The sequence below is a fragment of the Schistocerca cancellata genome, chromosome 7, assembly GCF_023864275.1.
Source record: "Schistocerca cancellata isolate TAMUIC-IGC-003103 chromosome 7, iqSchCanc2.1, whole genome shotgun sequence".
Taxonomy (NCBI): Eukaryota; Metazoa; Arthropoda; class Insecta; order Orthoptera; family Acrididae; genus Schistocerca; species Schistocerca cancellata.
This window is the reverse complement of record NC_064632.1, coordinates 524,999,775-525,013,004: the sequence shown is the minus strand read 5'-3', so window position 1 is coordinate 525,013,004 and position 13,230 is coordinate 524,999,775. Positions and strand designations below refer to the sequence as shown.

The window sequence follows — 13,230 nt, the reverse complement described above, 5'->3', positions numbered from 1 at the left end:
GTCTATATTTGATGGTAGCGTGGAAAGCAATGTTCTAAACTGAGAGAAATATGCCACCCCTGCTTTAATATATCAGTTCTGTGTAGTACGTATATCGTCTTTGTTGGAGTTGATGTTAAGATTCGCCAAGTAGTCTGCTGGTAGATAATTAAAACTGTCGGCAGTCAGGACATAATTTATAAGCTTATCTGATATGTGCATACCAGTCAATTCTCGTGTTTCCTTATTACAGCTGCAGAACGTTAATAAACACCGTGCTGCAGCTATTCTGTAAGATATTCGTTCATTGACGCCACCTGGAAGCAATTGGCTTGGAGTACATTGTAAATACAACGTTCTTTTTTGAGCAGAGGAGGACATATAAGTTTCTCGTAGTCTGAAACACTTTATAAAATCTATCAGGAGGTTACCGACAACTTTTCTCACTCCCAGGTTTTTGATTTGATATATAAATTTGTTATATATATTTACTCCGCACCTGGAGCTTAACCACATTACTTCACCTGCTCTGTACATTAGTAAATACTGTTTGTCAGCCTCTAATACATTTCTACAGTGAATTCTCTTCTATTGGGTTGTGGGCTGGTAGAGAAGCATTAGCTCAATATTGTGGGAATTACATGTCTTTCTATTCTGTATGGGACCCATGGCGGATCTCATCCACAGTCAGCATTCTCGCAGGATCGCATTTACGAGTCTTATAGCATCGTCACAAACTAATAATATTTCCGGGTTTACTTGTGTAAATATCTACTTGTTGTAAGATGCGATGTTACTCATTATTCTTAGTAAACAGATCAATTTTCGTAGCAAATACTGTAGTGTCCACCGCGTGAAATACTAATTAACGTTTACAACCACCTGGCTACGACACTGCATCTTGTCGCGAAAGTAAATTGCACCAATGCAACTCTTTACTAGCCCGGCTATACTGCCGATGCTTGACGCTCTGACATCGCGCTGCTGCAGCGAAGCAAAACTGCTGAAGTAAACAATTATAATAGCAAACAGTATCAATGAGAAACAGTGATAATAGAAACAATATGACTAATATATTTGACAAATACTTACTGATTACTGCTGGTGCTCAAAATATCTTGTTTCAGTTTTGCGAATTTATGTGTCTGCTGCTGCTGCTGATAATGCTGACGTACGACGGGCGCTACCAGCACTCATCCGGTCACCAGTGTGAAATGCTACTCTCCACGCGAAGTCCCTGGGGTCAGGAGCCCATTGGTCAATACTCAAACACTATTGGACACCGCCCCCCCCCCCCAAATAAAAATTAAAACAAAAACACTATGGAGTGATTGAGAGAAGGAAAGACAGAGTGTGCTGTTACGTAAGAGACCAATTAGTAACCAATTATTCAAGTTATTATCCTATCACGGGTCAAGGGTGAAATCACAAGTCAGATAAAAATTGTCCTGGAACATACACTGTCACTCTAGTGAGGTAGACATTGCTGCAAGAAACTTCCTGGCAGATTTAAAACTGTGTGCCGGACCAAGACTCGATCTCGGGACCTTCGCCTTTCGCGGGCAAGTGTTCTATCAACTGAGCTACCCAAGCATGACTCACGGCCGGTCCTCACAGCCTTACTTCTGCCAGTATCTCGTCTCCTACCTTCCAAACTTTACAGAAGCTCTCCTGCTGGTAGAGCACTTGCCCGCAAAAGGCAAAGGTCCCGAGTTCGAGTCTCGGTCCGGCACACAGTTTTAATCTGCCAAGAAGTTTCATATCAGCGCACACTCCACTGCAGAGTGAAAATCTCATTCATTGCTGCAAGGATGGATGAGTAATTGTGTTGATCCGTTGTGCCTTCCAGAATGACGAGATCACCCAGGGAACGCCATTTTAACATTTCCCAAACCACAACGCTCCCTCCTGCACTAAGGCCCCCTCCGACCGCTGTTGCAGGGTGTCTGCTTTCTGTCCGACGGAACACAAACGTTATTCATCTGAAAACGTGACGTGCCACCACGTGGTTGGCGTCCAGTTGCGGGTACTGGAAAGTTCCAGACTTCGTCGCCGATGAACAGCAGTCAGCATGGGTGTGTGTACCAGACGCTGTAGAAGCCCGTATGTAGGAACTTTCGCTGAACGGTCATTAAGGAGACACTGTTGGTAGATTCTTAGTTCGTCTGGCATCCTCAACACTTGCACCTCTATTCGTCCGTACGCATTGTAAGGTGGGCACGTCATTTTCATTTTTGTAAGTTATTGATTTGCACGTCAGAGAGAGAGGAAGTTATTTTAAACAGTCATTGGTCTTGTTGCGGCACAGTCTTCGCCTCTGCGCAGTCTGACACACTCGTAGTTGACGTGTGGCAGGTGCCGGACGTATTCAGGAGTGCTCTTTTGATTTGTGATGGTATCTGTTAGATGAAGAAAGTCAGCTAGTTAACTTTGTTCACTTGCTCAGAACTGAGAGTAAGACCACCCCACTTCCCTGAGTCACCCAATCAAATATCAATTTATTAAGCTGTTCTCTGTTAACATTATACTCTTTTTAAATCATTGTTCACTTTGTTCAGCGTAGTATTGTTTAGACTAATGTTATGTCTCGAGATCACGAGAAGTTTTACTCTGTATTTTTGAATACATACGGCATTCTGAAATCGTTGTCTTGGAATATCATTTCATAGGAATAGTTGCTCTCCCCATCCCACTGTTTATGATTACATATTACCACATTGCGCCATGTGGTAAGCAACATTTTGCATACTGTTTGTAAATTTCATTTAGAAATTTCAATCTAGCTAAGCCGCTGCCTGCTTGCTGTTTGCTTTCGAGAAATCTGCAACAGTGTAAATGGAAATTTTGGTTGTAAAGACAAGTTGTATTCAGATCAGTTACAGTTCCATTCAGGTTTAATGTATTTAGTCAAAGGTTAGCAGACGAGTTTAAGTTGGATAACATTTTGTTGTTTTGGTAATAAATATCCTTTTATATAGTGGGAGGTAAATTTCGGATAACTTTCATACAGGAATACGTAGTGGGGAATGTAAACGTAGGCTTTCGCGGCCGTTGTCGCAGTCAATAAAATTCTTCTGGGTTTGAGGCCGCATTGTCAACTGTAACATTGAGACGTTTCGGCAACTATTGCAAGATGCCTCCGTCAGGGTGTATTGGTAACTACTGTATGAGCACTAATTTGATTATTTATATGCTATGGAGGAGTGCTGTCATTGGATATGAGGCTGAGGTGGAAGGGTATTAGGTGTTCTTTTATTGGTCTTTGCATTGCTTGTTGTCATTGGCGCAAATAGGCGTTTTCCATTGGAGCTTCCTTCATTGCTTGCCACTGGTGGAAATCGGAGAATAGGAAACTGAGCGGCGACTGCAGCTCAGCGTTGTTTACGAACTGTCTAGTATTGACTAGGGCGCGTCAGCGGTGGACGGTACTCAGAGTGCTGACGCGCTCTAGTCGATGCTAGACTAGGCGATGCTAAACTAGTGCTCATTCAGCAGTTAGCAATACACCCTGAGGGAGGCGTCTTGCAATAGTCGCCGAAACGTCGGAACAATCCAGAAGAATTTTATTGACATAGTGGGGAACTTACAACATCTCCGCAGCAGCCGTTCTCCACTGTCAACTATAGACTGTGGTGCACCCCAATTACCTCAGCGCTGGTTTTGGGTAGCGACATTTCACCATGCACAGTCTACTTTAAAGACGGCAGCGGCACGGAAATGCTTCTAGCTGTGGCCCGAAATCCAATGATGATACTCTTTCAGCCGGCCGGAGTGGCCGAGCAGTTCTAGGCGCATCAGTCTGGAACCGCGCGACCGCTACGGTCGCAGGTTAGAATCCTGCCTCGGGCATGGATGTGTTTGATGTCCTTAAGTTAGTTAGGTTTAAGTAGTTCTAAGTTCTAGGGGACTGATGACCTGAGATGTTAAGTCCCATAGTGCTCAGAGCCATTTGAACCATTTGATACTCTTTCGGACGTCAGATAAAGCACTCGGTTCGCGCATTCCGACAACGACTTCACTGCTTTCCGCGTCCCCCCCCCCCCCACACACACACACGCTTTATGTACCCACCACTGGTGGTGCTGCCACCTGCTGTCTGTGAGTGGTTACTGCCCGTTGAGATCGACCATAGCCGGTGGTCACATTAATGTGACTGGACTGTGTAGTTCAAAGTGATTTCATTCAGTTACCTGTCGTTGTTCTATGAATTTTATTCGTAACTGTACGCGATGGCCTTAAAACGTAATACGCTACGGTGCACAAGTCGTCTGGTAGTAGATACTTAATGCTGCCCGTATGAAGGCGGGCCGGAGTCACTACTTACCGTGTGTTTTTAACCTCGTCAGTTTTGGCTAACTCTCCGTTCTGTTCCGAGAAAAATAAAAAAATAAGAAACAACAACACGAAACGTCGAAAGTGATGGAGTTAACTTATGGTGTCAGCGCGTTCCCAGGTACTCCAGAACTCCTCAAGGCCAGCCACCTTGCGTGAAAAATAAGAAGACGGGAAAGCACCGCAGCTGAAGTAATGGCTGCTGCTGCTGCGGTGTTAAAAGCGCGCGCCGCTCTGCCCGCTGGTCATTATTATCCTGTGAAGCACCGGCTGAGCGATGCGCGCATCCCGAATCCTGGTGTCGGCGCTGGCGCTGTTGGCGGCGGCGATGGCCGTGGCGGAGGCGGCGCAGGCCATCAAGCCGCTGTCGCCCAGTGCAGGTGAGCCACCGGCGCTCGTACCGACCACAAACAGATTAACGCTACGAGTAAAACCACAACTTAACCTGCCACTTAATTATGATTTACAGTGCGCTCCATCTACCGGGAGATCAAAAAGTCAGTATAAATTTCAAAACTGAAAAAATCACGGAATAATGTAGATAGAGAGGTACTGCAACGTAACCTTCCAGTACTGGTGGTGGTATAAGTCCACCTAAGTAGGTAGATTACCGTCGCTTTGACATGTCCTACCGCTCCTGCAAGCTACCGTCTATAGTAAATGGTTTCTTAAATTCGTGTGGTCCACGAAATTACTGACCCCTGCGAGTTATTGCTGGGTATTAATAATTTCTAACGGACGGTTTTAACGAACTGGTAGAGATTTGAACGCATTTTTTTGAACCACTACAGAAAGCACCTACACAGGGCTTAATAGGCATTATATAGCTTTTATTTGCTTTCATGACCCAGAGTTCGACTGTGGTACTGACTGCCGCCTATTCTTTATGATGGAAGGAGTAAATAATCAGTCGAGGGTAGAGATTAATTGATATTTATTCAGTACCGATGGTATTTCAACAACTAGTCGTGTTTCTCTTGCAATGTACGTCATCAAAACAGGTCTCTAGTTAACATGGTTCAGTTTCGCCACGTAATTATGGAATGGGACAGAGGAGCGCAGACCTGGCTTCAATGTAATTCTATACAACCGCACAATTATACCTAAACCCTCGGTCATTACATTCAGTTACTATAGATTACTCAGAACAAGCAAAACTAGATCAGGGTGGAAGAGTACAGTATTTTGCAAATCTTTATCAAATCAGTGGGCATTAAAATCCGATACTTTTCCTAGTGGCACGAGTATTTTACTTAACGCACAACATCGCCAACAAATCAACTCGTTATGGGGGTGCACAAGAAACATCACTTCAATGCTGTTCAACCCACAAGGCCAAGTTTCAGTAGCCAACAGAAACCCAGAAAAATATGGACACACACGATTATTCCTTCCCTATTTTACACTCGCTCACTATCGTATGATTATTCATCGTGTACAATATATTTTCAGAACGAAACTACAATTTATCAATGCGGCGGTTGCTCCAACCGACCACGTGTCGCGAAAGCAAGTTCACAAAGAAAACATATGGAAAATAAATAAAAACCCCCAAAATATTACTCTAAATGAAAGACCAGATTAAAATTCATTGAATGAGTGAATTTCCGTTATGCACTGAGCAATACCGTGACCGTGAGCTTAAGGCACATAGTGCGTTACCTGAACAAGGCACTAACGCAAGGGCTACTGAAATTCGAGTAAATTAAGAAAATCCATTCCCGTATGGGGTTCAGTGGTAATTTCGCAGGTGATTTCAACATCTGGACTTCATTACAGAGCAGATTTCAGACAATCTAATACCTACGTTAACATTACCAAAACGAGAGCTGCGTCTCCATGTCTGTCCAGCACCACGACCCAGGAACAAGTGCTCTTCCAACCGAATTCTCCTAACCGTTCCGCTTACAAACAGGGTGGGGGTGGCACGCCAACCTGACAGACCCAATATGCGCGCCTACGTGTCATCTTTGCCCTGACCTGCAAACTTGGTCTCTGCAAAACTTGTTCACGCTTGGGGGGGTTGGTACTACCCTACCCCAGAACGACCATTCATGCAGTGTTACAATCTGTGCCTAAAGCTTTCTGCTAGTTCACACACTCACTCATTTATACTGACCAAGCCACACAAAGGAAAGGAAAATGGGAAACGTGGTACGGAACGGAAAAATATTCAATAAATAACAATGTTTAGTCCATTCTCTCCTTTTGGACACCAGCTGAGGTATTACCATCAAGAGAAGAAACTCTTGCTAATAATTTCTGCATGCTAGAAATTTAATAAAACATTGGAACGGTACAACAAGTTCTGTTTCAGTACAAATTGACACACATGCTTGAAATGACATGGGGTTTTATTAGAACCAAAAACATGGAACATTCAAAAAAGTCCGACAGATGGCGCTTCATCTGATCATAATAGCAATAATTAGAATAACAAAGTAAGACAAATCAAAGATGGTGTTCTTTACAGGAAATACTCAATATGTCCATCATTATTGCTCAACAATAGCTGTAGTCGAGGAATAAAGTTGTGAAAAGCACTGTAAATCATGTCCGGAGTTATGGTGAGGAATTGGCGTCGGATGTTGTCTTTCAGCATCCCTAGAGATGTCGGTCGATCACGATGCACTTGCGACTTCAGGTAACACCAAAGCCAATAATCGCACAGACTGAGGTCTGTGGACCTGGGAGGCCAAGCATGACGAAAGTGGCGGCTGAGCACAAGACCATCACCAAACGACGCGCGCAAGAGATCTTTCACGCGTCTAGCAATACTTTGTTGTTTTTTTGTTGTTGTTCTAATAAAACCCCATGTCATTCCAAGCATGTGTGTCAATTTTTACCTCTCTGTCTACATTATTCTGTGGTTTATTAAGTTTTCAAATTTATACTGAGTTTTTGATCACTCGGTAGATCCACACGTACTCTGCAAACATGGCAGAGCATACCATGCATCACTACTAGTCATTTCTTTTAATGTTCCACTTGCAAATGGAGCGAGAAAGAAACGACTGTACAAATGTTTTTCAGTAACACAGTAGTGGAAATCAATGTAACGGCCAGGTTCCTACGCATGTACGAGGGTCACTCCAAAAGAAACGCACACTATTTTTGTAAAAATACTGTTTTCATTCTGCATGTGTGAAAGCTTTACAGTGTGTAGATACATCCTCCCCGCTTGTTTCCAAACTTAGTTCAACCTGTTCCCGTGAGTGGCATCGTCACAGCATGTCTTCAAGATGGCTGCTACACTTCGTAAGCAGCAACGTGCTGTCATAGAATTTCTGTGCTGTGAAAACGAGACAGTGGAAAACATCCACAAGAGGTTGAAAAAGTTATATGGAGATGCTGCTGTCGATCGCAGTACAGTTAGTCGGTGGGCAAGCAGGTTACGTGATGAAAGTGGGCACGGCAATATTGAGGATTGTCTTCGCAGCGGCAGGCCCCGTACTGCACACACGCCAGACAATGTGCAGAGAGTTAACGAATTGGTCACTGCTGACAGACGCATCACAGTGAACGAATTGTCATCCTATGTTGGGATAGGGGAAGGAAGTGTTTGCAGAATACTGAAAGTGTTGGCGTTAAAAAAGGTTTGTGCCAGGTGGGTTCCCAGGATGTTGACAGTGGCTCACAAAGAAACAAGAAAAACGGTATGCAGCGAACTTTTGGAACAGTACTAGAATGGTGGAGATAAATTTCTTGGAAGAACTGTGACAGGTAATGAATCATGGCTCTATCATTTTTCACCAGAGACGAAGAGGCAATCAGTGGAGTGGCATCATGCAAATTCACCCAAGGAAAAAAAATTCAGAACCACACCTTCTGCTGGAAAAGTTATGGCTACGGTGTTTTTCGATTCCGAAGGACTTTTGCTTGTGGAGATAATGCCAAGTGGAACCACCATAAATTCTGATGCATATGTGACGATACTGAAGAAACTTCAAGCTCGACTGAGTCGTGTTCGACGACATCGGCAAAAACAGGACAATGCACGGCCACGTGTCAAAAATCCATGGAAGCGATCACAAAACTCGGATGGACAACACTGAAACACCCGCCTTACAGTCCTGACCTGTCTCCATGTGACTATCATCTCTTTGGCAAACTGAAAGACTCTCTTCGTGGAACAAGCCTTGAAGATGATGACTCCCTTGTGGACGCTGCAAAACAGTGGCTCCAACAGGTTGGTCCAGAATTTTAGCGTGCGGATATACAGGCGCTGGTTCCAAGATGGCGTAACGCAGTTGAGAGGGATGGAAATTATGTGGAGAAATGAAAATATTGTTCCTAAAGGATGCATCTACACACTGTAAAACTTTCAAACATGTGGAATAAAAGATGGATTAAAAACAATAGTGAGAATTTCTTTTGGAGTGACCCTCGAAATACACAATGTCTGAAGCATACATGTATCAGAATTATTGTGAAAGTGGTCGCCTGCTTCGCTAGGTGGTAACGTGCTTGCCTACCATGCAGCGGGCCCGGGTTCGATTCCCGGTCGCATTGGAGATTTTCACCACTCGTGGGCCGGGTGTTGTGTTGTGTTGTCCTCATTATCTGCTGCAACGCGCCCAATGTGCCGCCAACTGAAAGACTTGCCCTTGGCGGCCAAACCCGAATGGGACCTCCCGGCCAACAATGCCGTACGATCATTTCATTTTTTTTTCTTTCATTGCCAAAGTAGTAAATACACGTAAGACATAATCATGACAGAATTACGTAGTTAGTTTCATAAAACGAGTTACAAAATAAGTTGTTTGCATTCCCTGGATGGAAATTGATATGAAGGCACTCACTGTCCTGTTGAGTTATTGCACGGTTCGTAGCAGGAGAGTTCCTGTGAAGTTTGGAAGGTAGGAGACGAGATACTGGCAGAAGTAAAGCTGTGAGGACGAGGTCTGAGTCGTGCTTGCGTAGCACAAAGTGTTGAGTGCTATTGACCAGGGATTTCAAATTGATTCCTTATTTCTGGATTTCCGGATTTCCGGAAGACCTTTTACACTGTACCGCACAAGCGGCTTGTAGTGAAATTGCTTTTTTATGGAATATCGACTCAGTTATTTGACTGGATTCTCGATTTCCTGTGAGAGAGGTCACCTTTCGTAGTAACTGACGGGAAAACATTGAGTAAAACAGAAGTGATTTGTGGTGTTACCAAAGGTAGTGGGATAGGCCTTTTGCTGTTCCTTATCTGTGTAAACGAGTTGGGAAACAATCCGAGCATCCGTCTTAGGTTGTTTGCAGCTGACGCTGTCGGTTATCGACTAGTAAAGTCATCAGAAGATCGAAACAAATAGCAAATCGATTTAGAAAAGATATCTGTATGGTGCGAAAATTGGCAACTGATCCAAAATAACGAGGTGTGAGGTCATCCACATGAATGCTAAAAGGAATCCGTTAAACTTCGGTTACACGATAAATCAGTCAAATCTAAAGACCGTAAATTCAACTAAATACCTAGGTATTACAATTACGAACAACTTAAATTGAAAGGAACACACAGAAAAGGTTGTGGGGAAGGCCAACCAAAGACTGCGGTTTATTGGCAGGACACTTAGGAAATGTAAGAGATCTACTAAGGAGGCTATCTACACTATGCTTGTCCGTCCTCTTCTAGAATACTGCTGTTCGGTGTGCGACCCTTACCGGATAGAATTGACGGAGTACATCGAAAAAGTTCATAGAAGGGCGGCACGTTTTGTATTATCGCGAAATAGGGGAGAGAGTGTAACTGAAATTATACAGGATTTGGGATGGACATCAATAAAACACAGACGTTTTTCTTTGCGGAGTAATATTCTCACGAAATTCCAATCAACAACTTTCTCCTCCAAATGCAAAAATATTTTGTTGACACCGACCTACATAGGGAGAAACGATCATGATAAAATAAGGGAAATCAGAGCTTGTACTGAAAGACATAGGTGTTCGTTCTTTCCGCGCGCTATACGATATTGGAATAACAGAATCGTGAAGGTGGTTCGATGAACCCTCTGCCAGGCACTTAAATGTGATTTGCAGAGAATCCATATGGATGTAGATGTACTTTGTCCACCCTCTGTTCTTCCTAATTACGTCAAAAATTCTCTTCGATATTGATTTTTGCTAAGGTAGTGAAACTGTCACTTTTCTCGTGTCGTTCACTTCAGCTCACATACGGCTTCAGATTGTCTTTTATTGCGACAAACGCGCCTTGCAAGTATTTCACAAAGGTTTGCTGCGGGTTTCGTATCCATGCTACATGCAAGCCAGTACAAGACATCGATATCTTTATCTTCAAACCACGTTTTTGTTGTACAGAAATCTGTAGAGATCCATTATCTTGTTGAAAAAATAGATTTTCGTCCCTTAGTTGCTTGTACATTCTAATCCATTCTGTCTCGAGAATCTCAGTACATATTACAGTTCATTTTAGTGGTCACCCAAGCAATGCGTGATTTACATTTACTGCAGAATGCTGCCGAAATAATAACACATCCACTGTTCATTTCTACCTGCTACTCTGCCCACAAATCACGTCAGTCATATTTAAATTCATCCTACCTATCTAAATTAAACTTCTTGTTATCACTGAAGATCAGTTTGTCTCATTTTAAAGTCCAGGGCACACGTTTTTCAGCAAACTCCAATCTAACCTGTTTAGTTTTGGTGTTATACTACATTTCTGCAACGTTTCTTGAATGCAAAATGTTTTCATCTGACAAAATTTGTGGTAAACGTAAGTCAGTTACCGACAATTGTAAATGAGCAGCAAGTTGAGAAGAATAACGGTTTGTTGCCCTTACTTTGCGCAAAAATAACCGTTTCGATGCTTCAGATAATTTATTACTTTGCACATATTTTCCGATTTGTCCGTATCGTGGGCCGAATCTAACCAAATTATAAATCACTGTACTTGAACGGTTCAACTTCTCCGCGGTCTGGTGATCAAAGAGTCCCATTGTCTTCCACGCACCGATTTTTGATTTTCCATTACATGATAATTGTTTTCCTTGTGGCTACGTCACAATCGTTGTTTGTGTACACAATTCGCAATGCCACTAAAGGTGTCTATTTCCTATCTGCAGGAAATGCATGTACGCACACACTAACATCGCACGGAGCCGACTGCCTTTATACTAAGTTCCACGTTCTGCCATCTAAATCGTTGAGTTCTTGTTGTGTACTGTACTACTGACATCAGTTGCGATACTATCTGACTGCATTAGTCAGTATTGCAAATACACTGCGCGCAACTATTCCAACCGACAATGTTAATTTTTCTGGAAAAATCCATACATTTATACTATTTCCCACTATTGAAACTGCTGCCAGTCGCCTTTTTGACGCTACAGTTTTTATTTTCCCATTACGGATTTCGAGTCGCCCACCGACCGATCATCAGATAGTACGCAGTTCTTAGTGATTGTAGCATTGTCAGCGTCGTTGTGTAGCTGCGGCAAGACAGGAAAAAATTGAAACAAATAAGAATTCATTGCGGTGATCTGAAAATATTTTCATTGTTAGATGGAGCTGTGGCAGTAATTGTAACTCTTTTAATTCATGGGATTAATCCTGCCACACAAAAATATTTGGGAAACATAGTTTATATTTGCTAGTTATGTTAATTACGCGGCACTGCATAAGCTTTGCCATAGGTAACCGATTTATTTAATTCCGGTATTTTCAGGTGAGGGCTGTTTATCTGCCACTTTTTTCAAAAAACTAACAACTGACTAAAACACCTGCCGTTATTTCATGCAGTACAACGCAAGAGTACACACTGCAGATGCGTGTATAACAGTACATTATCTGATCAAATGGATCCTGATACCTGTTAGTGGACATTAATGTAGGGCCTCTGCACCCCATGGCTTTAACACCTGCTTTATGACGGCTTGAACTGTTCTGGAGGCACTTTCAACGAGATGTCTGAATGTCCATGGAGAAATGAACGGCCATTCTTTCTCAAAAGCAAAACTAGAGAAGGTAATATGTAGCAAACCGGTTTCGGGAGCGAAGTCGACGTTCTAACTTATCCAAAAAGTGCCCTGGGCAGGAATATGTGTAGTTGTGCAGGCCAGTATATTTCAGGAACGTTACTGTTGAAAAACCATACCCTCACAGGTGCTGCTTTACGGCATGATGCGCTATCACGCCGATTCGAGTACAGTCATTGTCTCCTCTACCATGCGCGTAACACTATTCTGTAAAATGTCTTCATATCCTTCAGCATTTAGCGTTTTGTTAAGCGCTGTTTGGAGACCGCGAAAACTCGCCGTACAGTAAACTACCCCTTCCGTACTTCACTGTTGGCAGTACACATGATGGCAAGTAACGTTTTCCAGGCATTCGCTAGACCCAAAAACTTCGATTGCTACAGGTCCTAGCGTGATTCGCCATTCCAAACCACTCACTTCCAGTCATCCATCGTTCAGTGGCGTTTACTTCAATCGTCGCTCAGTATTGAGTACAAAGATGTGCGGCTTATGAGAAGCTGTTCGAGAACTGTACCCCACTTTTCTTAACTCCCTTTATAGTGTTCCTTTCTATATATTTGACATGAACAATATAAATAACGGCGAAAGAACTATACATGCATAATGTTGTGTGAACTTTAATGCCTAATTATAATACGGACAAAGTGACGAAATAACTTTAAAGACAATTTATCGATTCTGATAATAGAAAAAAGACATTATTCTACGTGATATAAGATGAAATGTGTAAACTAAAGAACACTATAATCTTTGTTATATTATTAAAGGACGGGAAGACAATGAACCTAGCCGTCTTCTGATGTTTTCTTGTGTCTCAGCTATTGTTTGAGTGCAGAAAGTACGATTGTATTGCGATAGCTTTTGTCTTGCTCTCGATTAATTACTAGAACAGAATTGATGTATAAAAGAGTCACGAAAATATAATATGCTAATC

The 13,230-nt window shown here is 42.7% G+C and overlaps 1 protein-coding gene across 1 annotated transcript in view; it reads left to right on the top strand.

Annotated features, from left to right (window-relative positions):
* Positions 1 to 4,543: 4,543 nt before the first annotated feature.
* Positions 4,544 to 13,230, top strand: part of LOC126092145 (uncharacterized) — a 56,676-nt gene continuing 47,989 nt past the window's right edge. Inside the window, exon 1 of the mRNA XM_049907613.1 lies at positions 4,544 to 4,691. Within this exon, the coding sequence (XP_049763570.1) occupies positions 4,589 to 4,691 (103 nt within the window). The 5' untranslated portion in view covers positions 4,544 to 4,588. The remainder of the gene's footprint in view (positions 4,692 to 13,230) is intronic.